This window comes from Eutrema salsugineum, unplaced genomic scaffold, assembly GCF_000478725.1.
Source record: "Eutrema salsugineum unplaced genomic scaffold, Eutsalg1_0 scaffold_1, whole genome shotgun sequence".
Taxonomy (NCBI): domain Eukaryota; kingdom Viridiplantae; phylum Streptophyta; class Magnoliopsida; order Brassicales; family Brassicaceae; genus Eutrema; species Eutrema salsugineum.
Window position 1 is genome coordinate 7,981,980 of NW_006256909.1, and position 26,594 is coordinate 8,008,573.

Consider the following 26,594-nt stretch of genomic DNA (forward strand, 5'->3'; position numbering starts at 1 on the left):
TCAAATCACAAAAAAAAAAAAACTCAGAATCTCTCATACAACAAACACACAAACTGAGAAAACCGTAAAGTTTCCTCATTTATTCATCACAGCCATATATTAAGCATATAAAAAACTTGCTACAATCGAATCCAGACAAAAGGATCCTTATGATCATTAACTATAGCTACAACAACATAGCAAATATATAAGAAAGATGCGACCTTTATCATTTTTTTAACAATAAGCGATACACTTCTTCTTACAATCCATGGTGCATCCACCTCCGCCGCCTCCACCGCCGTATCCTTTCCCTGAGCGGCTGAAAGAGCTAAAACACTTGGCCGGACACCTCAGCTTCTTCCCGTGACAAGGCCCTTTCTCTCTGCAAGTCACCGTCGGCCTAACCACACCTCCTTTCCCGGATCCGCCGCTCGGACCACCGTATCCTCCGCCGTATCCACCGCCAACTCCGTTACCCGGAAACCCGTTTCCGAATCCGGGTATACCAGCGAATCCGGGTACACCGCCGAATCCTAAACCATCGTTCCCGCTCTTCTGACGAGCTGATTGAGTTGCAGAGACGAAGATGATGAGGAGAAGGGAAGCTAAAAAGATGGATTTAGTAAACATTTTTGGTTGAGGAGATGATTAAAAAGTTGGATTGAGAGTATAAATAGAGAAGAGGAGCATTAAATTGGAGGAAGATATGAAAATACAGTTAAGGCATTGATTAGTGGACTTTAGTCTTTAGTGTTTGAAGATCACTTTTAATGCCACCAGCACTTTGCAAGAGACTCTTGTATCTCTCTCTTTCTCTATCACTTCCGTAACTTGTTGAGAGACTGTACAATATTTATATGTATGCACACTTGGCGACATTTAATTTAAGCATGTGTTTAATCAAATGGACATATAGTTTAGCTTAATTTTAATTTTAATCTTGGAGAGCTATTGACAGATGTATTCACGATAACGGATGAACTAAAATGATAAATCTACCAAAAGTTGGGTGAAAGGGAAACCCATTTCGATTCAAGTCTTTTTTATTGAAAGTTGGATGAAATTTAATTCTAGGAGAGGTTACTTTTGTTAATATACAGTTTAATTAATTTAATATGGTCTATCTATTACCAAACATAACCATTTACTAAGCAACTGTTTCATTATTTCACAAAATGAAAACTTATGGAGTTGCTAATTTAAATTTGATGCATAAGGCCCACTCATTAATGCAACCCAACCATATTCATTAATCATTTTATATTCTTTAAATCAAAATCTATGTACGTCTGATTAATACAAGGCTTACTAAAGTAATTTTTTGTCCAAGGTTACATTAAATTTAGGGTTGATTACTCCACATTAAATTGGTTTTGTTGACAAGTTGGTTCACCAGACAGCCCTTGTTGTCTCTCTATAGAGGACCCACTATATATTTGCCATTCTTTAAACGACCCAATTATTGAACTTCATTGACAAATTGGGCCAAAGAGACTAGTAGTTAAATTCACCTGTGAAAATGGAAAATTTTATAGTTGAGCTGTGTTTGAATACATCGGTCCGGTACGGAAATCGAATTTTTAGTGGATGCACACATTAAACCACTACCATGTAAAGACAAATCACACAATTCTTAAAAAGAAATACCAAATGACAGTAAATCTAAAGCATCAAGTTAAAAGAGTTAATGAGAAATTGAGAAGTGAACAAGTATCTAAAAGATTGGTGATTCAGATTTTTGTCCTTTTAACACTATGACAAGTTTTTTCATCAGTTGACAAAAAAAAGGCAACTTTTGTCATCAAACCGGTTTAAGTTTAGTCTTCTCACCGGACACTGCTGAAAGTTTTGAGCGGTCCTTGCTGCACAGACCATGGAGGTCGTTTGTTGTTTTCCTGAAAATTAACACAGTAAACAAATGCTTCATCAGAAGACTACTTAACTCGTATGTATGTCGAAATGTATCTTCCAAATAATTTTCGGTTCATGATCAGTAGGACTCGAGCAGACACAATTGGATTTGTCGACATGATGAAACAGAAAAGGATCGGTATAAGGGTTTTAAGAGATCAAACAGATCCAGCATTTAGCTAATATCCATCACCAAAGAAACCAGAACAAAACCATGTAAACATGCTTGCGAGAGGTTACATACTCTGATATCAGTGACAGAATTGCAGGAGGAACATCTAACAGATGGAGCTCCATAAGGATACATCAGGAGCAGTTTGCAATTGCTGCAACTCACCTGACCAACCTGGTTAGCTGCGAACAAACAATGAAGAATCAAAAACCGATAAGAGGAGAAGAGTATATTCATCAATTACGGATACGTTGAATATGGAGAATCTTAAGAATGGTAATAACCCAAGGATGAAGATAACACAAATGGTCCATAATGGAGGAATTTTGATTAGAGTAGGCACTAAAACACTTCACAAGCTTAAGAGAAGAATCCAAGCTAAAGATAATTCCTGTTTCAGCTAAAAGACCCATATCATTTGAATGAATCTACATGCAAGCCTCAGGAAATTCACATACAGATAATGAATTTGAACAATGATGACGAAGTGAAACCAGCAAGAGCATAAAGATATCACTGACACATTCAAAGTAAAACAAGATTGAGAGAGAGCATTCCCAAGATTATCCCTTTTAACAGTTAAATGGATAAGAGATGAAAAAAGACATGAAAGAACCTTCAAGAACGAGATTTACAGTCTGACAGCACGAGCACTTCACGTGTTTGGTTCCTTTTGGATACGAAAGTAAACGCCTGCAAGATCCACATACCATTTGCGCCGTTTCTGCAACCCAAAACAAAAACAAAAAATGCAGAAGATCTTTAATTTATCTCCGAAATCGAGAATGGGTTCCCTCTAAAAAGCCTAAAATCTACTCAAAATCGGTAATTGCATCAGACTATACCACGAAATTGGACATGAAATGGGGAAAATTTGATTGATAACAATCCCCTGAAACAGACTATTAGAATACCGGGAATTTCGGCGGTGGTGGGAGTGGGGTTTACGGCGGCGGATACGGTGGTGGTCGGAGGAGGAGATGTAGGCTGAGGAGGAGGAAGAACTGCAGATTCCCATCCCGGAGGAGGACCTTCCTCCTCTTCTTCTTCTTCTACTTTCTCTCCGTGATTTTGTTCTTCCTTCTTCTGCGTTTGTATCTCTTCCATCACGCCTTCGGTCTCGGCTCCGGTGATCATCACACTCTCAAATAAAAATGTCGAAGATTGTAACACTCACAGATTTTTTCTTTTTTTTCTTTTTTTTTACATCTTAAACTTGACCTCAGCGTTGACTAATAGTTGACTTTTTTTCCTTTGAGTTACATACACAAAACACAACAGTGCATCTCTATTAACTTGGTTTAATGATTGACATGAACATGTGCTTTTTGGTGAACGTACAACGTTGAAATTGAGAATTACAAACAAGAAAGATAAGATTTGGAGGAAAAAACTCACATTGTTTCATAATTTCATATAATCAAATATTAAAAACGTAGCACTGTATAAATCAAAAGACAAGTTCCATGCTCTAGAGAGCTTTAGTTTTTGCAGAAAAGATACGGTTAAGAATTGCTGCCAAGCGAATCCCTCCTTGCGCAAGTCTCTTCTCTACAACGGGTAACCGAGAGAGGAAGTAGTCATCTGCAGAAAGAAACGAGAGACAAATAAGAAGAAGATCAAGGCATTGTTGCATATTAGAAAGCTAACAAGATCTTGCTTCACTGTACCTCCTAAAGTAGTTCCTGGTGTGGCATTCCTATAAGCATACTTGCAGGCAAGACCTATGCTTTCCGAAGCATACCTTAACACATCAAAGAACCGTACTGTATTCAACAATGGTCGCATAACTAAAACCAGAATTTTCTCTCTTCTTTGCATTTCACATCGCTATAAAAGGACAAGATTTCTTGTAAAGATAGTTGCTTACTGATTTGGACAGGCTGTTTGGTTAAGTTGACATGACTCCCACGTGGGAACATCATTTGACCAGCCGTTCTATATGAAGACAGCAGTTAAAAACAAACTATCACTGAATTTATCTTTAAGTATGTATGATTTTAATGTGCTGAAGCAGGATAAAGAAGGTAAGATGGTACCGTGAGTTTGGCTTGAAGAGCTTGAATCATGAGTGGAAGACTTGAATTGTAGTATGTTTTGAGAGCAGATTCAATTATCATGTTATCCCAGACCTTCAAGTTAATATTTATTTCAGTTCTGGAGTCAGGAAAGATTCATTTTAACAGCAATGCGATCGAAGACAAAACACTTACATGGTGCAAGTTTGTTTTGAGATTGTACCAGCGGATTATTATCGTGTTACCACCTAGATCTCCAAGAAAACCAGTATGCAGGGGCTGAGAAAATCAAGATTCACATAAGTATTACCCATACTCTAATATGGTTTCGTCTGAATTGGCAAAAGGGGTTAACCTGATGAACATCTCCCATATAATGTGATAAGAACATGAGAGCCTCTGTCAAGTTATCTGAAATAGAAAACAAAAGACTACCAATCACACTATGCTCCATGTAACCTGTACACAAATTAGTAAACTAAAGCATAAAAGAAGTGTCAAATTCACTAAATTCAAACTCACACTGGACTAAAGTATGCGAGTTTTCCGAAGCCGACATAAGTTGCTGTGTGTAATTGAAGATTGCGCCGGTCACACACCAGTCTTTATGCTTTTGAGTGTCGTGGCAGTCCCCTTCATGGAAGACAGAGGACATACATTTGCACTTAGCATACGGATATGTTAAGCAATGGAAACAGAAAACAGGAGGGAAAGATAAACTCACGACAATAGTTGTAGTTGCATCTGTATTCAGGAGTGTTGACATAGTGCAAAGCGCTAGTCCATTGCCATTGCGAAAGCTTTTTGATTTCATCAGGCCATGAGCAAAACTCTGCTAGATTTCCTTCAGCAGATTCAGGCAGAAGTTTCTTCACTGCAGCTACAGTTTCTTCCTCAAAATATCCCTGAGGATTTGCAGCAAATTGGAAAACCAAAATCACCATATCTGTCAGCCTAAAGAAAGATCCAATCCCAACAAATTCGATTTAACTCAGAAAAAAAAAACACATTTTTCTCCATCCTAACAATAAGCTCCAAAATTTTGATTAAACAATAATAATCAGAATTCAGAAATGACTACAGAAACTAAATTAAGAAAATTTACCTCGGCTATTTTGCAGACAGTGTAATGACCATCCTTCCCCCAACATAGAGCTCCATGGACAAGCTGTGTAAGCACGAGTACACTCGCAACCCACAATCTCAACGACAATCTCATTCTGAACAAAAAAAAGCTTTCAGTTTCTTAACAATCACATAACGTCAGATCAATCTATAGTCTAGCTTTTCCAAATAAACATTGTATGTGCTCAATTTTCAAAATCAGAAACATAGAAGCGGTTTCAATCCCCGGAAGCAGAAATGGGTTAATCGAAGAACAAAGAGAACACAAAAAGTCAACGAATTACCTCGAAAAGCCTTAATCTTTGCTCTTTGCTTTGCTTCTTTGATCCGATTGCTTTACTTTCTCCTTTCCATTGGCGGGATTGAGTAAAAACTAATTCTTCTATTTATGTTTTCTTTTTTAATTCCCACGTTTGAATTATTTAATCAAAATTTATAAACTGACAGTTGTGTCATTCACATGCTAATCTAGCAAAAGCCAAGCATGAGAATTGAGATAACATTCCCAAGATCCTTCCTTTACAGCTTCAGGTGACTGAAACCAGCACAAGCTTCACTGCAAGCGTAACAGATAAAGCCATGGAAGAAGCTTCCAAGCAGTCTGATACCACTTGTTTGGATTCTCTTCGATGACAAAATCAATCGCCTGCAAGATCCACATACCATTTGCGCCATTTCTACAGAACAAAATTGCAGATCTCCAATTATTGTTCGCGTAACCGATATTGGGTGGGTTCTCTCTATTATTCCTACAAAAATCTACTCTAAATTGCAAATTTGAATATAGTTCGAGCAAGAAATGGAGCCAAAATGATAAAATTCTAAACCCTAAATTCACAGAAAGTTAGAATTAATCAATGTGGTTTATCGGAAATCGTTGTTCCGTTAACTTACTGGGCATTTGAAAACTTGGAATCGGTTCGGTTTGGAACTTTGGAACTTCGGGTTGTTTAGTTTGGAACCGAACAAACAGATATTGGTCCGGTTTTTAGTCACAAAACTGGTTTGATTCACAGTAATTTCGGTCCGACCGAGTTGAGAATCTTCTTATCTTTATCAATGTTCCGACAAATCTTATCGTATTTTGAGCTGACCGAGTTGTGGTACCTATTTGTCAAATTGGATATGACATTTCATAATCTTATGATGTGATCCATCAATAAATAGAATAAAAGTCGAACATTTTCGCTTTAATTAGTCTTCGCATTGATTTTTCTTTAGTAATTAGCATTAAACGATCTTGAGTGATTTCACACACAAACATTTTTTATTTTGTCGGCCACACTCCAGCAATAATATTTAATATTTTACCCTCCCAATGTCACATGCAATTCTTCCAATTAGGAGTTCTAATACAGTAATACTTGAAGGTTTTTTATGGGTATCCATAAAAAACGCTGAATACTTGAAGGTTTTTGGTCAAATATATGATTTATTTGATAATGAATTTATGGAATCGCATGACATAAAATGAGGGTTTATGGGTCGGGATCTATATAACACAATTGTCAATAGTTTTGGATCACATGTATGATGTATTTGTTAGTGCTCCTTTCACATTGTGATGAGCCTCCAAATAATATATTCTCAACTCAAACGAGAATGTCGAATTTTTTTTTCTTATATCTATTTATATTCCATTTTATCCTAAAAAATTTGAAATTTTGGCAATTCTTTTGAAAACAGAGTATAAAGATTCTAAAGAATCTTTCTAATATTGTAGTACCGCTTCTTATTGATCAACCACAAAATTTATTATATACACAAACATACAACACCTGGATTTTAATGTCGCAGACTATTTACAATTGATGCCTTTGGAGTAGTGATAGTACGAATATTAATTATTCACAAAAAAATGGAATTCGAATTTGATAATATAAGGTCAGCCAATCTTTTAAAGTAGTTTATATTCTTCAATATACGGCTGTGGTCAAAATTCCATTCGTTTTCTTGCTTGCATGCACTAAAATTCTAAAAACCATGCATGAAATATAAAATCTAAATGTCAATTAAAATTAATCCACACATTTCCCTCTACATGTTCCTATAAATACCTCCATCACGAGCAAGGGTTTTAACATCACAAGATCATAAGATAACTAAGACTAAAGGTAGAAAAAATGATGATTATGATGATGATGATGAGTGTCTCTGGCTACGTCAGAGAGGCTTGCATGGAAGAATAGAGAATGAGGTTGAGCCAAGGATGACTTGCCGATTTCTTTACCAATGAATCTAAAATGATTAATTTTGGTGTTCGGCAAGTTGACCTTGGCTCTGTTTCCTTCTCTTCTCTTCGATGTCAGACTCCAAATCTCCATCTATATATCATCATCATCATCATCGTTGTGATCAAGCTTTGCAGTTTCATTGAAATATGCTTTCTGCTACATTTACTTGATGATGCATATGCATGTTAATAGCATTTCCATGCATGTGAGTATTTTCGTTATAACTTTAATCGTTTTCTAAAACCAAATTTGATGCATTTTCGGTTTGATTATGTTTAATTTCCAGTTTGGTTTTCAATTGGAACATAACATTATTTAATTAATGTGACTATGGAGCTGCTCTTGGATGTTGAGAGTTTTCGGTTACTACTTATGTTATTATATTATAGTTAAACCTCAGTGATAGCAACGTATAACATAACCTTAACTACACATTACATGAGAGTTTAGGTATAAAACCTTCACTACCATTACATTATAGTGAAAACTCAGAACAAAAGCAACGCATAACATAACATGAGTCTAGAAGCTAGGAGGAGTGCCTGCTTATCAAAAAACAATAAGGCCCTCTTCGTCTTAGCTTCATGCTCTAGCGAGCTTTGGTTTACCAGAAAAGATTCGGTTAAGAGTGGCTGCCAAGCGAATCCCGCCTTGTGCAATTCTCTTCTCTACAATAGGTAACCGAGAGTGGAAATAATCATCTGCAGAAAGAAATGTGAGAGAAATCAGAACATCAAGGCATTGTTTCATGATAGTGAATACTGAATCTTTTAAGAGTGCTCAGAGAGTATACCTCCTAAAGTAGTTCCTGCGGCAGCGTCCTTGTAAGCATATTTGCAGGCAAGATCAATGCTTTCAGATGCATATCTGACAAAATCAATAGCATACAGAATCAACAATGGACAAAAAAAATATGACATCTAAAACCATATTCTTTGCTATCTAGCACGTTTTACAGATCTTTCACCGCAAATTATATGCGCATTATATATATGCTTACGGATTTGGACAGGCGATTTGGTTAAGTTGACATGACCCCCACGACCGAACATCATTTGACCAGCCGTACTATTTTAACACAGCAGTTAAAAACAAACAACCACTGTGAGGTAAGTTTATCTTGGATATGCTTAGAACGCCCTGAAGCTTAAACTGGATAAAGAAAAGAAGATGGTACCTTGAGTTTGGCTTGAAGGGACTGAATCATGAGTAGAAGGCTTGAATTGTAGTATTTTGCTAGAGCAGAGTCAATTATCATGTCATCCCAAACCTTCACAATTAAAGCGACTCTTTTAACACAAGATTAAGGATCATGTTTTAGCATCAACATGATCGGCAACAAAACACTTACGCGGTGCAAATTAGTTTCTTGATTGTACCAGTTGACTTTTACTCTGTTACCACCTAGATCTCCAAGAAAACCTTCATGCAAGGGCTAAAAACAAAAAATTCCAAAATCCAAATTAGTAATTAGCCATACTCTGTGTTGTGACTAAACACTACTCGCAGCTGCAATGTAAATAGAGTTGCCTCCATTGCAGAAATCTCCGAATTTCCAAAAGGGATTATAACCTGATGGATATCTCCCATATAATGTGATAAGAACATGAGAGCCTCTGTCAAGTTATCTGCAAACAAACAAAAGGACTAGTCACACTATGCTCTATGTAACACTCACAAATTAGTAAACTATCAGATTCCACTAAAAATCTAAAACGTAGAACAAAATATCAGATTATGAAAAGCTAGCTCACAATGGACTATACTATGTGAGTTTTCAGAAGCAGACAAAAGTTGGTTTGTGTAATTGAAGATTGCTCCTGTCACACACCAGTCTTTAGGGCAGTCCCCTACACAGCAAGACAATAACATATAAATTATTTCCAACTGGCAAAACAGAAAACATGTATGAATTTTAATGAAATGATAAAACAAAAAGCCCACTAGAATACTCGTAGTTGCATTTGTAATCAGGTGTATCAGCAAAATGCAAAGCGCCAGTCCATCGCCATTGCGGGAGCTTTTTGATTTCATCAGGCCATGAGCAAACAGCTGCTAATTCACCATTTGCAGATTCAGGCAGAAGTTTCTTCACAGCAACTACAGTTTCTTCCTCAAGATAGCCCTAAGGATTGAAAAAATGGCATTATCTGAGAGATCACACAAATGTTAACTATCCTATTTCCACAATCTAATACAGAGATTCGATCTTACTACACTCTTTTAAGTATGAAAGCTCTCAGATCTATAGTCACACTACTCACAGAGAACATTTTGTATTAGAGCTAAAGCTTATAAACAAATATATGCACCTGAGCTATTTTGCAAACAGCGTAATGACCATCGTCTCCCCAAGAAAGAGCTCCATGAACAAGCTGTGCAAGCATAAGTATACTCACAACCCACATTCTCAGCGACAAACCCATTCTGAAATTTATATTTCCAAAATTAGAAAGGGAGAGGAAAGCAAAAATGGGTTGTAACCGAAAGATTGAACAGTGAAAGGCGGATTCAGAAGTACTTTTTTCTTACCTCGAAAACCTTGAAATTGGTTCTTCTGCCTCAGCTTCTTTTGTTTGACTTTCTCTACTCTAAGTGACCTATATTTAAACTGTTTACAAAATAGACCTGACAAGAGATATCAAATTGACACGCAAATCAACATGGCCCTTTTTTCTTTCCTTCCCAATCACATTTCATAACTAACAAACATGTTTCATACGTCCAAAAGAAAAATAGAGGATTTTTACCTTACAAAAAATAATAAGTGAAATGAACAAAATGGACAGTATTTCTGTTGAAATCTTATCTACAAAAACAAAAGGACAAAAAATATTAGTATTGTACTAGGTGATAAAGAATACAATAAATTCCTCGAAAACTGAGTGACCCTCGACTTCAATACACAACACATGAGGATGATTTCAATGATTTACAGATTAAAAAGAATATTAGTTCAGATAATATTTTCTTAGACTCTGGTTTAGAACTAGTAGTAGCCAAAACAGAATATAAAAAGAAGAGAATCTTCCCTTCGCTAGTTAGATTGCTCTCTCGTTGAATTCCAGTACCTGTAATTTTCACTGAAGGGAAACTTTAGTTGAACAAAAAGTCTGATAATTTTGAAGAGAAAAAGAAAATCACAAACCGTTTTTGTTTTTACATTCAAATTATCAAGGAAGTGATCCAACAAAAGCATCCTCGTGAATCTCTAAACAGGATTTTTAATGGGAGTAGAAACTTTTTCTTCAGTGTATTAGGAAAAGAGGCACTTAAGGATGGATTATATAAATCAAGGAGCAATAGCATCGCATAAAGTTAATTAGCATTACATAAGCTAAGGAGCTAATAGAGTGACTGCATATGGCTCTCGGGGATATTTTTCTTAGTTTCATGCTCCAGCAAGCTTTGGTTTTGCAGAAAAGATACGGTTAAGAGTGGCCGCCAAGCGAATACCACCTTGTGCAAGTCTCTTCTCTACAACGGGTAATCGAGAGAGGAAATAATCATCTGCAGAACAACGTAAGAGAAATCAGAGGAGCACAGCATTAAATTCAAAGTGCATGACTGAGATGAAGAACTGTGTCGGTAAAGAAAGCTAAGATCTTGTTTCAGAGTTCAAGCTAAGAGAGTATACCTCCTAACGTAGTCCCTGGGGTAGCATTCCTGTAAGCATACTTGCAGGCCAGATTTATGCTTTCAGATGCATACCTGAATACATCCCAGAAACCGTACCAATGATGTAGTAAGGAAACACAGTATGACAGCTACAACTCTTCTATTCAATCAAACTACATCTCTTAATGCAACTTTCTCCATTTTTCTGCTTTTAACATCGCAGCAAAGGACTAATTATATGCGTATCTTGACTCTTGACATAAAATGATGCTTACGGATTTGGACACGCCGTTTGGTTAAGTTGACATGACTCCCACGTCGGAACATCATTAGACCAACCGTGCTATAAACAGACAGCAGTTAAAGCAAATACTCAATGTCAGTTGATTGAGTATTATAACGTACTGGCACTGGAGCTCCATAAAGAAAGAAAGATCATACCGTAAGATTGGTTTGAATTGCTTGAATCATGAGTGGAAGACTTTTATTGTAGTATGTTTTAAGAGCCGACTCAATTATCATGTTATCCCAGACCTTCATGATTAAAAAGATTTCCTTTTAGATTTTGCATCATTAAAACGTAGTAAGAACACATTTTCTCCATCTGGTAACTTCCAAGAGTTTAGATAGTTTTTTTAACCATCAATATGATCGATAACAAACACTTACATGGTGCAAATTTGTTTTGCGACGGTACCAGCGGACTGTTATCGTGTTTCCACCTTCATCTCCCAGGAAACCAACATGCAAGGGCTGTGTAAATTACATATAACTAAGACAGAAATTATTCTGATATGATTCATTTGAATGGCAAAGGAATTTACCTGATGAACATCTCCGATATAATGTGATAAGAACATGAGAGCCTCTGTCAAGTTGTCTGCAGACAAAGACTAGTCACTGCTCTATACTTTACAGAACTCAAACTGAAGCTTAGTATCGGATTCACAACTATCTCACTCACAGTGGGCTATACTCTGCGAATTTGCAGAAGCCGACATAAGTTGCATAGTGTAATTGAAAATGGCTCCTGTCACACACCGGTCTTGATGCTTATGAGTGTCGTGGCAATCCCCTTCACAAAGACCGAACATATAGATTGGAATTGGGATATATGTATATATGGAGAGAGAGAAAAGGTAAGAATTTGAAAGGGGAAGAATAAACTGACGACAATACTCGTAGTTGCATCTGTAATCAGGTGTGTCAACATAGTGTAAAGGGCTAGTCCATCGCCATTGCCAATGGTGTTTAATTTCATCAGGCCATGAGCAAACAGATGCTAATTCTCCTTCAGCGGATTCAGGTAGAAGTTTCTTCACTGCAGCTATAGTCTCTTCCTCAAAGTAGCTCTGAGGATCAAAATTGGCATTATCAGAAAGATCACAAAGATACAACCTTGTCTGCAGAAATATTCATTCTAGCCAGTCTCCACCATATCAGTAATCTCTTTGAGCTGAACTGTTCTTAAATTCGGTAGTAAAGTTCTCATTTTTATCCATCACAGTGATTCCAGTGACTTTAGGATTCTAGCTCTAGTTAAACAAAATAGTTTCAAATTTAACCTCGGCTATTTTGCAGACGGCGTAGTGACCTTCTTTTCCCCAACACAAAGCTCCATGGATGAGCTGTGAAAGCACGAGTACTCTCGCAAACCACAATCGCAGCGACAAACCCATTCTGTAAAAGTTACAAAAGTTTCCAACTTTTTAACACCACACTAGTCGAATCGAATCAAAGATTGTGTGTGTGCTCGGTTTTGCAGAATTAGAAATGGATTTTCTATTTCGGGTTTAAAAACTGGGGAAGTCAAATTGTCAAAGAGATACCTTCACAAAGCCTTGATCTTGGTCTTTGCCTCACTCCAAAGTAATTTATCTCTTCGGCTCCTTAAATATTAATTAGTCCATAAATTATTTTTCAAAACCACTTACACCAAATAAAATGACATATTTGACATAGGTGAGTGACGTGAGTCCTTTGTCGAATTTGATGTGATCATATTAGGTTAGCAGATTTACCTTATTTCAGATCTTTCTTCTGGAAAATTGTCGTTCTTGAGTATTCAATAATACAACACTAAATTTAGGCAAAATATAGAGAAGTAGATATTTGGTAGAAATATAGAGATGTAGATATTTGGTATACAAGTATAGTATACTTGTAGACAGCTTATTTGGTTATATGTTCCATAGTTAAAGAGTCTCTTTGACAAAAACAGAAATACATAAGGCCAATGAACAAACTCTTGTACATCTATGAACACAATCCACCAGATTTTATTATTATCCACAACGATTTATTTTCGTCTCTGAACATTTCTCCCTTTGCAGAGAATCAAGTCACAAGCAGAATCTTGCCAATATGTTTACTACTCTCCATAAGGCTATGAGCTTCTGCTGCTTGGGACAATGGTAGATACTTGTAAATCACCGGTTTTACTTTCCCTGCTTCTATCGCTGGCCAAACAGTCTTCTCGACTTCCGCTACAACAACCGCTTTGTTTTCCTTGCTTCTTGGTCTTAACGTAGCTCCTGTAGGAACAAAACAGATCAAGGTTTTCAAAAGGTCTCGATTTTGATAATGAGATACGATTGGATTGACTGTGTGTTAGGTACCTAAGACAGTAAGACGCTTTGGAAGCAGACTACTTAGTTTTATTTCTGCATTGGCTCCACCTATTAAACCGATAATACACAACCTTCCATCGAAGTTTAAGCTGTCCAGGTTTTTCTGCAAATACGGCGCTCCGATGCAGTCCAAGATAACATCCACACCTTTCCCATCGGTTTCCGCTTTAACCTTTGCAACAAAGTCCTCGGTTTTGTAATTTATACAAACATCAGCCCCGAGTTCCTTGCAAGCAGCTAGCTTTTCCTCATTTCCTGTTAGTTAAAAGAAAATTTGGAACATTATCAACAAAAGAAAACAAGGAGGTTATCGAAAAAATGTGAAGCTGAGACCAAACCTGCTGTGACAAATACTCGCACTCCTTGATGTTTAGCCATCTGAATTGCAAATGTCCCAATCCCACTTGAACCTCCATGAACCTAAAATCTCAGCAAGGAGACAAGACAAAGGAAAAGCTGAGTAATAGGCAAAGTCTCTAGTATTGGCTCCTAACAAAGCGTGGAAACGGTCTTATACGTAAGAAGAGGAGAAGTGAAATACCAAGAAAGATTCACCAGGGGAGAGACGGCCCATCATGAAGACAGTTGACCAAACAGTGCACGCCACTTCAGGGAAAGCCGCTGCATCTTTTAGAGAGATACCAGCAGGGATAGGGAGGAGTTGTCCAGCAGGTACAGCAACTTTCTCAGCATAGCCTCCTCCTGAAAGAAGAGCACATACCTGGGACAAAGAAAGAGAAAGAGAGTCAAAAGTGTATTTCAAGACAGAACCTTTATACTTCAAAAGTAATTTAGTGGCCTAAAACCTAAAGTGAAACTGAAGGCTAAAGGCAAAACAGATGAAAATGAATTGCAAACAGAAACCTTTCCGATTCTATTTCATATGTTCTGCCACTAAATCCTAAATCACTAAGAAGATGAGTGTGAGCACAGAACAGCATATTCACACAAGTCGAGCTCATAGATTCCATAGAAACTTAACACAGAGACACCAAACCCAAAAAACCCCTAAATTGAGTACCTAGTCTCCGAAAATCACAGAAGGAAAAAGGGAAGTGATCTAACCTGGTCTCCGACCTTCCAACGTGAGACGCTGTTGCCAACGGATTCGATGGTTCCAGAACACTCGAGACCAGGGTAAGGGCTAGAGCCAGGTGGTGGAGGGTAAGAGCCAAGTCTCTGGAGAGTATCGGCTCGATTCAAAGCAGTGGCGTGAACTCTAATGAGAACCTCATCTTCCTTCACTTGTGGGTCTTCGACTTCTCGGAGTTGCAGAACCTCCGGCGCTCCTGGCTCCGAGATCACGATCGCCTTCATCCTCTCTCTCTCTTTCTCTCGATTCCGTAGCAAAACTTGTTATTTAAAGACTTGTTTTTTTTCTTTTTCGACATTATTAAAAGACTGGTTATTTTCCCTCTTTTATTAAAAGACTGAACAATAGAGCTAAAAGGAAAAGTGTTTGTTGAGACCAATGACCACTCAACCGCCGCGATTGGGATTTAACCGCAACTAATTACGGTATAAATTAAACGGTTCAAATAGCGCGGTAAAAGTAAGTGGTATAGAATTTTACACAAATAGAAATCCAAACGCCTTAACCTACCAAACGTGTGAGGTTAAAAAAAAATCATGCCGACTTCTTTTCATTTTAAGATTTTGGAAGACTTTTCTTTTATCCAACAAATCCAGGCCGTGTGAACGACTCACAGAGTAACAGGTGGATTTCGAGCCATACCGGACTTGTTTATGCAAAATCGTGGCTTCTCACGTGTTCTTAAATTATTTTTAAAGGTCCCACTGCGACTCCATTAATGGCGGTCTTGTCTTCTTTTCTGCTCCCTCCTCAATTCTTCTTCATGATCTTATTACCAAGAGAGATCTGATTCTCATTCTAATCACACTATCACTGTGTCTCATCTTCGTTTCTTCCGTAGTTTTTTCACTCTGGTAAGGTCTTCTCCCTCTCTCTCTCTCTCTGTCTCTCTCATTCTGGTTAGCTCTAATCTTTAGCTTTGATAAGATTGATTTAGCTTTGAATCGGAATTATTGGAATTTAGATAAATCGAGCATCGTCTTTTCAAATTGATGGGTCTGATTGGGTTTAGGGAGTTCATCGATTACTGATTTATCGACAATTTTTGTTTCTTTCCAATCAATCAAAAGTTTGAGTTTTTTTATTTTATGCGGCTATATACTGTTTTGATTCGGCGATATTTCGTTGCTCCTCGAGTTCTAGTTCGTATTTAGCAATCTAGATCTCATTAAATGTTTTGCCTTTTTTATTTGTGCAAACAAATTGGTGTTAGATTAGAGAATAGGAAAGAAATTGCAGCAAAGATAACAATTGGGAGTATTAATTTTGATGTGTGGCTGAATATGATGCTCAAACGTTTGTCAAGATTTAGACGTTTCTTGATGCTAAACAGCTAAGGAGTGTATTGAAAATTCCGATGCAGGTATAGTGAGCAAAAACAATGATGGACCTAACGAAGCTGAAGCCTCCACAGATCACTTTTTATTGCTCTGCATTCTCTGTCTTGATCACACTTCATTTGACGATACAGCTTGTATCGCAGCATCTCTTTCACTGGAAGAACCCTAAGGAACAAAAAGCTATACTCATCATTGTTCTTATGGCTCCTATCTATGCCGTTGTTTCCTTTGTTGGTTTATTAGATGTCAAAGGAAGTGAGACCTTCTTCCTGTTTCTAGAATCCATCAAGGAATGCTACGAAGCTCTCGTGAGTATTCTGTTCTCTTTTTTTTTTGGTTATGTTCAACATAATGTAGAGACACTTGCCAAGTTTTTCCATTTATTTGCAGGTCATTGCCAAGTTCTTGGCATTGATGTATAGTTACTTAAACATATCTATCAGCAATAACATCGTACCCGATGGAATCAAAGGAAGAGAGATTCACCATTCTTTCCCAATGACTCTTTTCCAGGTCTGTCTCTATCTATCTATCATCGCATGGTTTCTTCTGTATCTATCTGCCTCTGTATTCTTAAAGCTTTGTGTCTATTGTTTTGACAGCCTCATGTAGTCCGTCTGGATCATCGCACTTTAAGACTTTTGAAATACTGGACATGGCAATTTGTTGTCATCCGACCCGTGTGCTCGATCTTGATGATAGCTTTACAAATCATCGGGTTTTACCCTTCTTGGTTGAGCTGGACATTCACGATCGTTCTCAATCTCTCGGTGTCTCTGGCGTTATACTCGCTTGTGATTTTCTACCACGTGTTTGCCAAAGAGCTTGCACCTCATAATCCACTGGCAAAGTTCCTCTGCATCAAAGGAATTGTCTTCTTTTGCTTTTGGCAGGTAATGTTGTAAACCCTTCAAAGCAAGAAGCTCATCTTTTAAAGTCACTGAGACGGATATTCATTAGATTGTTCTTGATTCTGAAAACTGCAGGGAATAGCACTAGACATTCTGGTGGCAATGGGAGTCATCAAATCTCACCATTTCTGGTTGGAGGTAGAACAAATCCAGGAAGCTATTCAGAATGTGTTGGTATGTGTTGAGATGGTTATCTTTGCCGCTGTGCAGAAGCATGCTTATGATGTTGGTCCTTATAGCGGCGAGACCAAGAAGAAACTCGATAAGAAGACCGAATGATCATGGCCGCCCGGTTTGAGTGGAAATTATCGACTGGTTTCATCAGCCATTTACATATAGCAAATCTAGAGTTTGGAGATTGCTTGTCATGATTGAGAAAAATACAATAATGTTAAAGATTTAGATTATTTGGAATGGACAATTATGTTGAACCAATACATTTTTTTTGTCTCCATTTTGTTTGGTAAACTCACACAAATACATTCAATTTACTTTCTTGGTCACAAGACTCACAACTTAGCTGGTTGCCTAAAAGATTTGGTTATGAAGAAAACATCTTAAGATATAATTTTCATCATGAACTCTTGCTTCAGGAGTTTGACACTACTGACAAAACCGAAGAGCATAATGAAAGCAATAAGAAATGTAAAAGATTTTGAGTTTTGTGTGAAGTGTGAAACAGAAACCGCGAAAGCAAATGGAAGGAGAATCATACATAAACTAATTAGTCTAGTTTTGCCTCCAAACCACACACGTAATTAAATCATTAATCTCCCTCTAGCAATCACGACATGATAATTCTTTTTTTTTCTCTATTTGTTAACTCTTTGCTCTTTCTTATTATTCATTAACAAATGATCTTGAGTGGAAACTAAAACATGATGCCATGGACATTAGGTCCATTATTTTAGAATTAAAACACTCTTCTTCTTTGTTTTTTGTTTTTTTTTTCCTTTGACAAATCATGTACTCGTTTCACCAATTCAACAGATTTGATTATACAGTATATTTATTTTTGTCATTTAGTAAAAGGTATGTAGAAAAGAAATAAAAAAGAGAGAAGAAGGGGTAAAAAAAAAAAGACGCACGTAAAATACGGGAAGGCGTGCGAAGGGACAATACAGCGTTTCTGATCATAACAACTTCAACACGCAGCCGACTCTTCTTCTTCTTCCTCTTCCTCTTGGTGGGACCAATCCATACTTCTCGAAATCTGAGAACAGAGATAAGCATTTAATGGTGGCTCTCTGCTCGAGCGATTCTGATTCTCTCTGAGAACTCCTTTCTCTCTTCCACCCATACCCTCTTTTTTTTGTCAACGCCTCTCAGGTCAGCTTCCTAATTCATTTGCGTTTCTAAAAATTATTCATTTGCTAAGCTTTCAGCTAGATTAATTTTGAATTTAGGGTTTAATCGAATTTCAAGCACGCGTTTTTCGAAATCAGTGAAAATCTTTTATTTTTAAATTTTTTTCTTTTAAGAATTTTTGGGGAAAATCGATGCTGATTGATTCGTTGATCCAGACAGAGTTCGTTGCCCCCGCGTGAAGCTTTCGTCATCAAAATCATAAAGATCCCTCTGCTTACACGCAATCTCCATATCCTCTCCTCTAATCCGTAGAGAGTTGTTCCACAATCAAATCCCCCAACTTGCTTCCTGTAAATATCTTCATCTCTCTCTCTTTCTCTCTATATATTTATAAATATATTTCTCTCTCCATATATTGTGGTTTTTATTTCAGTACTGAACTAAAAAATTTGAGATTTTGAGTGTCATAGATTATAATGATTTAGGGTAAGTTTGATTTGGGTTTTCTCTTCTCATTTTGCCCCTTTTCTCGCTTCTTTGGTTATGATCAGTGATCTCTCTGGTTTTCTTCAATGTCTTCTTCTACTTCTTTTGTTTGCTTATTTGGCTGAATGACTCCTATATTAAGCTTCACCGCTTTCCCTATCTTTCGATTTATTAAGCTTGATGGAGTAATCAACTTCTGTAATCTGGATTAAACATGTTGCATTTCTCTTTATTAACTTGAAGTTATTGATTTTGATACAGTGAGGTAGCTTTTTTGCTTTTACCGTCTTTGCGCGTGTCCCATTCTCTTCTCCATAGTTCCCTAACACTGAAAAGCTCATCAAGTTCAGCTCTTAAAGTTTCTAAAAAGATGGAGGTCAAGTTATGGAACGATAAGCGCGAGAGAGAAATGTATGAGAATTTCGCTGAGCTATACGCTATCATCAAAGCTACTGAGAAGCTCGAGAAGGCTTATATCCGTGATCTCATCTCTCCATCCGAGTACGAGACCGAGTGTCAGAAACTCATTGTCCACTTCAAGACACTCTCCGCAACGCTCAGAGACATGGTCCCAAGCATTGAGAGGTTCGCAGAGACATACAAGATGGATTGCTCGGCTGCTGTTTATCGGCTTGTGACTTCTGGTGTTCCGGCTACTGTTGAGCATCGAGCTGCAGCAATGGCTTCTACTTCAAGCTCTGCTTCTGTTGTTGCTGAGTGTGTTCAGAACTTTATCACTTCCATGGATTCACTGAAGCTCAACATGGTCGCTGTTGACCAGGTGTATCCGTTGCTGTCTGATCTCTCTGCTTCTCTTAACAAACTGAGCATTTTGCCACCGGATTTTGAAGGGAAGATGAAGATGAAAGAGTGGCTTTTGAGGTTGTCTAAGATGGGAGCTTCAGATGAGCTCACTGAGCAGCAGGCTCGGCAACTTCACTTTGACCTTGAGTCTTCCTACAATTCCTTCATGGCTGCTTTGCCTAATGCTGGTAACTAACCGATGTGATGTGTGTTTCGGTTTCTTTTGCTTAGAGTACTTGGCTTTATGTAGTTGTAATGATGGCTTTAGGATAATGATTTTGGTTCAAGACACTTTGCTACATTTCGGAGATGAATGTTGTAGACAAAAACAAGTCTTTCTTTTGTTGTGTAAAAGATTATGCCTATTTTTTTTTTTGAAATGTATGAATGGCTTTAAGACAATCTGCTCAATCCAGAGATGAATGTTCGTAGCGTAATGATATTCCCAAGCTAAATTGTGATTTTCTATATAAATGGAAGAATCCATGATCGGTTTCTGTAGGCAAAATCAAAATGCCAATTATATGAAACCTCAAAGGAAAATTAAATTACCCATTGCATTAGCTAGAGTTCAAAAAAGTGAAGAGCTTTCATCAGCAAGTATTTAAACCGCCCTTTATCTACAAAATGCGCAATGCCTGTGGGGTTAAAGAGGTAATTATTAGAAGCTTTCTGGGTTTCTGCCATCATAATCTATTCACCTTGCAGCAACACTAGTCTGCAAAATCTACATGGGGCTTTTGGTGGTGTCTGCAACTTCTGTGTTTGTCTTGAGTTTTCCTTCAATCTTGCTTTTCAATTTGGCTATGTGCACTTGATGAGCTTGATGGCTTGAAGCTAGTGTCATCATGATGTAGGGACTTGTCCTTGGTAGTTTTATGCAGGGATTCTTCCTCTTTCTCTGGTTGAAAATTCAAGTCTATTTGGCCTTTCTGAGGCGAAGCATCATGCTCATGGCTCTTACTGGTGGTTCCACTGTTGTTAGCAGATTGGTGAAGTTCCTCGTCAGAGTTCAGTGACTCCAGCTCCTTCTGTGCTTTGTTTTCTTTCTCTATCTGCTTATTCTTCCTCCCTAGCAACAGAGAACGCCTACGGCGTTTTACTGCATCGCAGACCGTGCAAGAACAGCAGTTGTCGTGTTTGGGACTTGTCCCACTTGGGGATTGTATACAAACGATGCAAGTGCAGCCCCTTCTATGCCGTGGGTGCTTCGTTGTTTCTTTAGGTGACATCATGAGTCCTTCAGTTTCTTCCATGGCTTCCTCGTCGTACTGTTCAGCCAAGAGTTTTTTATTTGCAGAGCATGTTGATCTGAAACAAGTAACAGTTCAAAGAAAACAATAATAAGTAGATATTCAAGAGCTTCAAAAAGGCTATTTACTGTATCTAATGCTAGGAGATACTTTTCATTATCTGGCAACATGCTTTCGGACCATGATTAGTTACCAGTACACCTATTTTAAATTCTGCCAGCATCATCTAAGATAGGATTCACCATTTCGAACAACTGGAAGCAAAGAGGAAAGCCAATAAAGCAAAGAATGTATGGGTTATTGAGTATTAGGCAATTTACCCTGTAGTTGGCTTCCCGATGATTGGAGCATCCTATTTTGACACAGTACATACAGAAAGGAATTAACTCAGTGAGTGTGATATGTTCCAAAAATAAGTAATGCACGATTCCAGAAACACCACAAAACAAACAATGACTAATAAGAAACAAAAAAAGATGGCAAATCAAAGGGGGGCAATAAACAACTCAGGTGTTCAAATCAAGTGTGTCGCTTCATCTTTCTTTATTGTTACATCTAAAACGATAATTATTAACTAACATTCTTAGTCATACCATAGTAAAAACTGTAATTTCCAGTCAGTACACCTTCATTTATCGGAGTAGGTCAGAGCAGTCTTAATTCAACTAAGCACATAAAGCACCAAAACAAATTTGAGCTTTGAATCTTCGAGCAACCAATGTGTATGTTAGCATGAGCGCACCACTTGAATTCAAAATCCAACAGAAAAAAACCCTTATCTGGTGAATATCTTGATTATTTTCAATATCATGAAATAATATATTCTTCCAGAAGAAACTATCGAATCGATACAGAAATAAGATTCTAAAGCGGCATAGACCACAAATGCAAATTGGAAAAGCAAAAATCATATGGGTGTACCTTATACTCCTCAAACTCAAAACCCTCTATCTTAATAATAGATGGAGTGAGGCTGGGAGGAGGCAAGATAAATCCTTGAGCTTCTTCCCATGTTAGCTTCAGCTCAGTGTGGTCTCCCTTTTCAACTTTTTGACGTTTGCTTCTTGTAATCATCATGCTGCTTTTCTTCTTTCGGGAAGAAAATCCTACTCCTGGAGTTTCTTTAGCTTTGTACGCGGACTTCTTAGCTCTAGATGGTGAATGATTATCAATCGATTCACCCTGCTAATGAAAATGCAGAAGAGATGTAAACATTATGTTTCCTGACACAAGCTATCTTGTCAAAAGAGGGTGTCAGTTTGGATTTTACACTTACATCTCCATTTGTGCAACTGTCACGATTGTTATTCGTTGAGTCAGTTTCCTGCAAAGACACATTTGAAAATAACTAATTATTTTCTACGGCATTCTAGAAATAAGCCCTTTTCGCAATAGCACAAAGTCTGCTTCTAAGATAAATCCATGTAGAACTAACACAAATTGCAAGAGAGAAGAAATGATGATCATAAACCCGAGTCAGCCTGCATACTTTAGAATTTTCTCCTACCTATTTAATTACTTTACACAAACTGAACAAATTAGTTGGCCATTGAACCTCCTTGGTATTAAAGCTTTTGTAACCACAACTCAGGTCCCTTTTTGGTAATAATTTCACATTTTATCCAACAAAAAGGAACAAATTGTAGAGAAGAATAGATTGTGGTTTCACTCAATATCCTTTCGCCGTATTATTTCCTATTTATGTGTTGGCTATGTTATAAAGTGAAGCTGACATTCAAGAAAGCTTTTTAAAACTACTACTAGTTGACTAGTAATTTTTTTTTTTTTTGGGGTCAAAGTTGACTAGTAATTAATTTGTAGTTTTAGTGAAAAATATTTACAAACAAAATCTATCTAGTTAATTTAGAAAGTAACCTGATCAGCCGATTGAGCAACCGAAGCCTTTCTGAATCCCATGATTAACTTCCTTTCTGGATCTACTCGACTAAATATGACTAAAAAAAGAATAAATTCAGTTCTCCAAGCATAAGTTCAAAAAAAAGGACACTAACTCAGAAGAAGTGTAACATACTTGACAAAACATATCAACTAATAATGTTAATTGAGTGAGAAAAATATGCTTCCGCATTAAACAGATGGCGTGTGAACAGTGAATGTAACCACATAAAACATATTTGAGCTTTAGCTACATGATAAACCAAATTACCATATCACCAATGACATACCTGTATCACCAGCCTGCAGCTGCATGCTCTGTATGCATGGAGTTACTCCCTCTAGAACATATATTCTGCTATTGTTGCTGGGCCAAAAGCGAAACTGAAATGTCCACACTTTACCCATTGAGTCCTGTACTTTAAGAGGCACACCTTCGGTGTTGGAAAGTCGGGGCAAGAAAGCCTGTTACATAACAGACGCCTTCTTCATTTAGCATCTTTTATTTAATAAGAGACAACTGTAAAGTTTACAGATGTTATGACTACTACATTAATGATAAAAAAAAAGCCGCGAAGAATTTGATATAAGCAGCAGGGAGTCACATCCCCAATTATTTCCAATGAATCACCTGTTTCTAAAAGAAAATAAAAATTCGTAATTGCATATGCAAATACTTAGTTACCTCTGCATACTTCTTTGGCAGCACCAATCGCCCAACTCGTCCAGTATCACTTGCACTCAGCATCTTCTCAAAGAGAGGAATGACAACGGATTCAGATCTTGCACATCATTAAGGTTTGGTAACTTAAATGTTGCCAAATTGAGTTAGCTTTACATGTCATGAACCTAAGCGTCTAAGCATAAAGCATCCAAGCAAAAAGGTAAGACCAATCTATAAAACTATTTATCTGAAAGGCTTACATCCCTATTCTACAACCTAGTTATACTTATTCACATAAAAAATTTGAAAGAAAACAAAAAGCAAAAGAAATAGATCACCGATGTATGAAAATAAAAGCATGACTTATATGCTTATGGTGAGCATACAAAGTTATATGCCAATGTAGTCTCTATAAGCCAAGAAGGATACTCTTTGGAGAGATTCTGCGGAACTTGATTTTTATATGAAACCTTAGGCCAATATCGTGGAACCACCTGATATTTTCCTGGCGTATCAAGATGAGTCAACGAACATAGCGAGTCTGCTCCACCATTCAAGTCATTGCGTAAGAAATTCAGTGAAGAAGATTTAGGTGTATGCCATAAGCTCCTTCCATTCAGTCTCGAGTGAACATTTGTCTCAATTGGTGTTGTAAGTGGCACAGGATAGGCAAGCTGTGTTCCACATGGCCCCTCCTTTAATGAGATCAGTGGACGATATACATTGACGTTTGAAGAAGGAAGTACTTCACAATTAGGTCCTGCAATTGAAAATTTACTCTTAAGCAGCTTGCTTTGAGAAGTAATGAGATTGCCATAGAAGTAAAGAGAAAATCTAGCATGAACCTGCATTCTGATTATTAAGTATGTCGCTTGTGTGACTTTTCGACTTTTCACTCATTAATTTCCCCATCAAGTCATTCATTCCCCATTTTTTCTCGATGGAACATGCAGTAGCCCTATCTTTAGAAGTAGGTCGACTAAATTCATAACTATCTCCACGATTATGCAAATCAAACTGCAGAACCGATTGACCTAAGAAACTAGGAGGCCGGCAGCTTATCTGATTTGACCCGGTTGAAGAATTCCAATTGATCGACAAGTCCTTGAATTTTTCAGCAATGGGAGATTGGAAGAAAATGGGCAGTTGTGGCAGATAATTGGGTCCCTGAAACACATGATATACAAGACTGTTATGGCACATGGACTACAGCTCAAAATAGATCTTCAACTTGAAAAGGATCTGTGTACAGGTGAAGTTGTTTGCTAGCTTAAGATCTATGATTCGTAAGAGTTGATGTCTTGATGAACATCGTGAACCATTATTGATTCAGGTAACCTCATGCCTCCGAAAAAATATCAATGGATACAATTCTAGAATAGGAAATGAAAAGTAAAATCCTCCCTCACCAAAGCAACTTTTTTTCTTGCGCAAGCCAAGCACTCAATCCCTCCAACATCCAGCAACATAAAAGCAGATGCAGAAACAATACAACCACAATGAATTCGCTGCACAGAATTTTCATAGTGAGATACTTCATATCAGGAATTCCCAGGTACGATTTTGTGATGCCAACCAGACTATCAAGAATTAAACTAAAAACCATGTCTTTACCTTTCCACATGACTCACAACACCTCCATCCGGAAGCCCGTTGGTGAAAAATGTCACAAAACTTTCCTTGTTCATAAGCAGAGCTGTAACCAGAATATAGTCATTATATATTTGCAAATTTGATAATACAATAACGAGTTAATGAAACTGATGCAGTGAGCTGGTAACAGAATTGTGTCTGCAGTATACTGAAATCAGACAAAGATTAACCACCTCTTGTGTCGAATGCATAATGCAATCAGAACTACTCGCAAACTTCAACTAGTCTTATTCTTCTTGTGCAAGTGAGACAGTCTGATGAAGTTTACATTTCACTACAGAAACATAAGTCTCTAGAAACTATAACTCTATAGTTTCCACGCATCCATAGTTTGGAAAGAATATTCTAAAGGCTCATAAAATACACACATTATCTCTAGAAAACACTCTAGATACAGGGACGAAAATCATTGCAGTGCACCCAGTATCATCAAATTGAAGAAATGCTTTCCCATATAAACCTATCAAACACAAAAGACATTTTCACAACCAAGACGTTGTGAGAGCAGAACTCCCGTTCTAGTTAAATAAGTAAAAACTCTCTTCAATATCTGATCTTTTATAGGCCTTTTTGTTTACATAGACAGTACCATACCCAATATATTATTTCAAAAACTGTCACTTATAAAGCATCAGAAATAGCACAAAGTAAGCCTAAGAAACCCATCACGTATAATATCTAACTAAGAATATAAAAATTGAGAAAACCCATTAGTGGACAAATTCTCTATTCTGGTGAATAGAATGCAATGTAGGTTCCTATTTGTTTAATTTTCATGTCCCCTAGTTATTTTTCTTTTATCTCCTTCCTGTCCCTGGACTTTGAACAGCTAGACTCTCTCTACTTGGGTACACAGCATTGATGCAACATGAAAAAATTAGTCCACACTTCCATTTGAAACCACAATCCCATTTCTCATTCAACTGCATAAACTTATTCCGATCAACATTACAGAAATAGCACAAAAGCTAGGCTCCTAATCTCTCGGATTGTAGCCAATACATGCAGACCCATTAACACGAAACAACAAATATAATAACTCAGAAATTACAGTTTCAAAATTTGTCACCAGTGAGAAGAGACACGCTACCACAAATTACTAACATAAACCCAAATTACAGAAGAAGAAAAAAAAAACAAGGAAACAACGTTCCACCTGATTTTCAAAATCGAAAACAAAACGAACTGATCACTCAAAAACAAATGGAACACAAAATGAACTAAACGAAGAAGGATGTAAGCAAGCGATAGCTTACGCGCAACGATGACAGAGGTCGGCGAAATCGCCGGTTTGGAGACGCCAACCAGGCCGGTAATGCTCGAGTTTGAACTCAGAGCATTCGCGGTTGAAGCAAAATCTAGAGGATAAGGAAGAAGAAGAAGACATGGTGGAAACGGGAAGCAAAAAAAAAAAAAAAAAAACCCTAGAAAAGCGTAGATTGATGACGGAGAGAAGAAAATGGTGAAAGCGAAGAAGGAAGAAAGTAGAGAAATAG

The 26,594-nt window shown here is 37.4% G+C and overlaps 9 protein-coding genes across 14 annotated transcripts; 2 read left to right on the top strand and 7 right to left on the bottom strand.

Moving 5' to 3' along the window:
- Positions 1 to 9: 9 nt before the first annotated feature.
- LOC18028540 (ATP-dependent RNA helicase A) lies at positions 10 to 765 on the bottom strand. Its single transcript, XM_006413690.2, has one exon. The coding sequence runs from the start codon at positions 610 to 612 to the stop codon at positions 217 to 219; it is 396 nt and encodes a 131-aa protein (XP_006413753.1). The 5' UTR covers positions 613 to 765; the 3' UTR covers positions 10 to 216.
- Positions 766 to 1,522: 757 nt separating this feature from the next.
- Positions 1,523 to 3,251, bottom strand: LOC18028541 (protein LOL2). Of its 2 annotated transcripts, none has more exons than XM_006413691.2 (4): positions 2,980 to 3,251; positions 2,682 to 2,789; positions 2,138 to 2,247; positions 1,523 to 1,877 (listed from the first exon to the last, which is right to left on the bottom strand). In XM_006413691.2, the coding sequence occupies exons 1-4, from the start codon at positions 3,200 to 3,202 to the stop codon at positions 1,809 to 1,811; spliced, it is 510 nt and encodes a 169-aa protein (XP_006413754.1). In that variant the 5' UTR covers positions 3,203 to 3,251; the 3' UTR covers positions 1,523 to 1,808. The 2 variants fall into 2 exon arrangements, with proteins under 2 accessions (XP_006413754.1, XP_024005516.1); XM_024149748.1 differs by having other exon boundaries at positions 2,911 to 3,234.
- A 150-nt stretch (positions 3,252 to 3,401) lies between these two features.
- On the bottom strand, positions 3,402 to 6,050 carry LOC18028542 (endonuclease 5). The gene is made up of 10 exons (XM_006413692.2): positions 5,493 to 6,050; positions 5,189 to 5,303; positions 4,808 to 4,988; positions 4,606 to 4,716; positions 4,439 to 4,494; positions 4,279 to 4,362; positions 4,105 to 4,197; positions 3,936 to 4,003; positions 3,736 to 3,809; positions 3,402 to 3,649 (listed from the first exon to the last, which is right to left on the bottom strand). The coding sequence occupies exons 2-10, from the start codon at positions 5,300 to 5,302 to the stop codon at positions 3,537 to 3,539; spliced, it is 894 nt and encodes a 297-aa protein (XP_006413755.1). The 5' UTR covers position 5,303; positions 5,493 to 6,050; the 3' UTR covers positions 3,402 to 3,536.
- Positions 6,051 to 7,842: 1,792 nt separating this feature from the next.
- Positions 7,843 to 10,330, bottom strand: LOC18028543 (endonuclease 3). The gene is made up of 11 exons (XM_006413693.2): positions 10,193 to 10,330; positions 9,975 to 10,070; positions 9,755 to 9,869; positions 9,387 to 9,567; positions 9,197 to 9,292; positions 9,015 to 9,070; positions 8,794 to 8,877; positions 8,620 to 8,712; positions 8,443 to 8,510; positions 8,236 to 8,309; positions 7,843 to 8,143 (listed from the first exon to the last, which is right to left on the bottom strand). Exons 3-11 carry the CDS (start codon positions 9,866 to 9,868, stop codon positions 8,025 to 8,027), a joined length of 885 nt encoding a protein of 294 aa, XP_006413756.1. The 5' UTR covers position 9,869; positions 9,975 to 10,070; positions 10,193 to 10,330; the 3' UTR covers positions 7,843 to 8,024.
- A 381-nt stretch (positions 10,331 to 10,711) lies between these two features.
- LOC18028544 (endonuclease 4) lies at positions 10,712 to 12,975 on the bottom strand. 4 transcript variants are annotated; one of them, XM_006413695.2, is made up of 10 exons: positions 12,890 to 12,975; positions 12,626 to 12,740; positions 12,232 to 12,412; positions 12,025 to 12,135; positions 11,885 to 11,940; positions 11,730 to 11,813; positions 11,502 to 11,594; positions 11,336 to 11,403; positions 11,080 to 11,153; positions 10,712 to 10,952 (listed from the first exon to the last, which is right to left on the bottom strand). In XM_006413695.2, exons 2-10 carry the CDS (start codon positions 12,737 to 12,739, stop codon positions 10,834 to 10,836), a joined length of 900 nt encoding a protein of 299 aa, XP_006413758.1. In that variant the 5' UTR covers position 12,740; positions 12,890 to 12,975; the 3' UTR covers positions 10,712 to 10,833. The 4 variants fall into 4 exon arrangements, with proteins under 4 accessions (XP_006413758.1, XP_024005216.1, XP_006413757.1 ...); XM_024149448.1 differs by having other exon boundaries at positions 12,025 to 12,412; XM_006413694.2 differs by lacking the exon at positions 12,890 to 12,975 and having other exon boundaries at positions 12,626 to 12,846.
- Positions 12,976 to 13,182: 207 nt separating this feature from the next.
- On the bottom strand, positions 13,183 to 15,079 carry LOC18028545 (quinone oxidoreductase PIG3). Its single transcript, XM_006413696.2, has 5 exons — positions 14,756 to 15,079; positions 14,232 to 14,411; positions 14,029 to 14,110; positions 13,679 to 13,945; positions 13,183 to 13,594 (listed from the first exon to the last, which is right to left on the bottom strand). Exons 1-5 carry the CDS (start codon positions 15,005 to 15,007, stop codon positions 13,398 to 13,400), a joined length of 978 nt encoding a protein of 325 aa, XP_006413759.1. The 5' UTR covers positions 15,008 to 15,079; the 3' UTR covers positions 13,183 to 13,397.
- A 356-nt stretch (positions 15,080 to 15,435) lies between these two features.
- On the top strand, positions 15,436 to 17,471 carry LOC18029127 (transmembrane protein 184 homolog DDB_G0279555). The gene is made up of 5 exons (XM_006413697.2): positions 15,436 to 15,637; positions 16,147 to 16,431; positions 16,514 to 16,636; positions 16,726 to 17,016; positions 17,110 to 17,471. The coding sequence occupies exons 2-5, from the start codon at positions 16,165 to 16,167 to the stop codon at positions 17,311 to 17,313; spliced, it is 885 nt and encodes a 294-aa protein (XP_006413760.1). The 5' UTR covers positions 15,436 to 15,637; positions 16,147 to 16,164; the 3' UTR covers positions 17,314 to 17,471.
- Positions 17,472 to 18,104: 633 nt separating this feature from the next.
- Positions 18,105 to 20,069, top strand: LOC18029128 (vacuolar protein sorting-associated protein 28 homolog 1). 2 transcript variants are annotated; one of them, XM_006413699.2, is made up of 3 exons: positions 18,105 to 18,363; positions 18,558 to 18,692; positions 19,090 to 20,069. In XM_006413699.2, exon 3 carries the CDS (start codon positions 19,199 to 19,201, stop codon positions 19,826 to 19,828), a length of 630 nt encoding a protein of 209 aa, XP_006413762.1. In that variant the 5' UTR covers positions 18,105 to 18,363; positions 18,558 to 18,692; positions 19,090 to 19,198; the 3' UTR covers positions 19,829 to 20,069. The 2 variants fall into 2 exon arrangements, with proteins under 2 accessions (XP_006413762.1, XP_006413761.1); XM_006413698.2 differs by having other exon boundaries at positions 18,138 to 18,363; positions 18,562 to 18,692.
- Positions 20,070 to 20,170: 101 nt separating this feature from the next.
- Positions 20,171 to 26,512, bottom strand: LOC18029129 (B3 domain-containing transcription factor VAL3). The gene is given in 13 exon segments (XM_024149996.1): positions 20,171 to 20,416; positions 20,418 to 20,943; positions 21,206 to 21,237; positions 21,807 to 22,070; positions 22,162 to 22,209; positions 22,761 to 22,840; positions 23,072 to 23,246; positions 23,467 to 23,563; positions 23,875 to 24,205; positions 24,291 to 24,612; positions 24,855 to 24,953; positions 25,060 to 25,141; positions 26,355 to 26,512. Coding segments are annotated over 13 exon segments (2,244 nt in total). The 5' UTR covers positions 26,486 to 26,512; the 3' UTR covers positions 20,171 to 20,359.
- Positions 26,513 to 26,594: the final 82 nt, after the last annotated feature.

Bases quoted from the DNA above. Each gene is read 5' to 3' on its own strand.
- LOC18028542 (XM_006413692.2), bottom strand. From the start codon at position 5,302: ATGAGATTGTCGTTGAGATTGTGGGTTGCGAGTGTACTCGTGCTTACA. The intron at 4,363-4,438 runs GTTAACCCCTTT...TGATTTTCTCAG, and splicing joins ATATGGGAGATGTTCATCAG to CCCCTGCATACTGGTTTTCT. The intron at 3,650-3,735 runs GTACAGTGAAGC...TTCTTTCTGCAG, and splicing joins ACCAGGAACTACTTTAGGAG to ATGACTACTTCCTCTCTCGG.
- LOC18028543 (XM_006413693.2), bottom strand. From the start codon at position 9,868: ATGGGTTTGTCGCTGAGAATGTGGGTTGTGAGTATACTTATGCTTGCA. The intron at 9,071-9,196 runs GTGAGCTAGCTT...GTTTGTTTGCAG, and splicing joins CTCACATAGTATAGTCCATT to ATAACTTGACAGAGGCTCTC. The intron at 8,878-9,014 runs GTTATAATCCCT...TTTTGTTTTTAG, and splicing joins ATATGGGAGATATCCATCAG to CCCTTGCATGAAGGTTTTCT.
- LOC18028545 (XM_006413696.2), bottom strand. From the start codon at position 15,007: ATGAAGGCGATCGTGATCTCGGAGCCAGGAGCGCCGGAGGTTCTGCAA. The intron at 14,111-14,231 runs GTATTTCACTTC...CTGAGATTTTAG, and splicing joins CCCCTGGTGAATCTTTCTTG to GTTCATGGAGGTTCAAGTGG. The intron at 13,946-14,028 runs GTTTGGTCTCAG...TTTAACTAACAG, and splicing joins GCGAGTATTTGTCACAGCAG to GAAATGAGGAAAAGCTAGCT.
- LOC18028540 (XM_006413690.2), bottom strand. From the start codon at position 612: ATGTTTACTAAATCCATCTTTTTAGCTTCCCTTCTCCTCATCATCTTC.
- LOC18029128 (XM_006413699.2), top strand. From the start codon at position 19,199: ATGGAGGTCAAGTTATGGAACGATAAGCGCGAGAGAGAAATGTATGAG.
- LOC18029127 (XM_006413697.2), top strand. From the start codon at position 16,165: ATGATGGACCTAACGAAGCTGAAGCCTCCACAGATCACTTTTTATTGC. The intron at 16,432-16,513 runs GTGAGTATTCTG...ATTTATTTGCAG, and splicing joins AGGAATGCTACGAAGCTCTC to GTCATTGCCAAGTTCTTGGC. The intron at 17,017-17,109 runs GTAATGTTGTAA...TGAAAACTGCAG, and splicing joins TCTTCTTTTGCTTTTGGCAG to GGAATAGCACTAGACATTCT.
- LOC18028544 (XM_024149448.1), bottom strand. From the start codon at position 12,739: ATGGGTTTGTCGCTGCGATTGTGGTTTGCGAGAGTACTCGTGCTTTCA. The intron at 11,941-12,024 runs GTGAGTGAGATA...CTTTGTCTGCAG, and splicing joins TTCGCAGAGTATAGCCCACT to ACAACTTGACAGAGGCTCTC. The intron at 11,154-11,335 runs GTAAGCATCATT...GGATGTATTCAG, and splicing joins CAAACGGCGTGTCCAAATCC to GTATGCATCTGAAAGCATAA.
- LOC18028541 (XM_024149748.1), bottom strand. From the start codon at position 3,202: ATGATCACCGGAGCCGAGACCGAAGGCGTGATGGAAGAGATACAAACG. The intron at 2,790-2,910 runs GTATAGTCTGAT...TTTGGGTTGCAG, and splicing joins ATTTCATGTCCAATTTCGTG to AAACGGCGCAAATGGTATGT. The intron at 2,248-2,681 runs GTTCTTTCATGT...GTTTGTTCGCAG, and splicing joins TGTAAATCTCGTTCTTGAAG to CTAACCAGGTTGGTCAGGTG.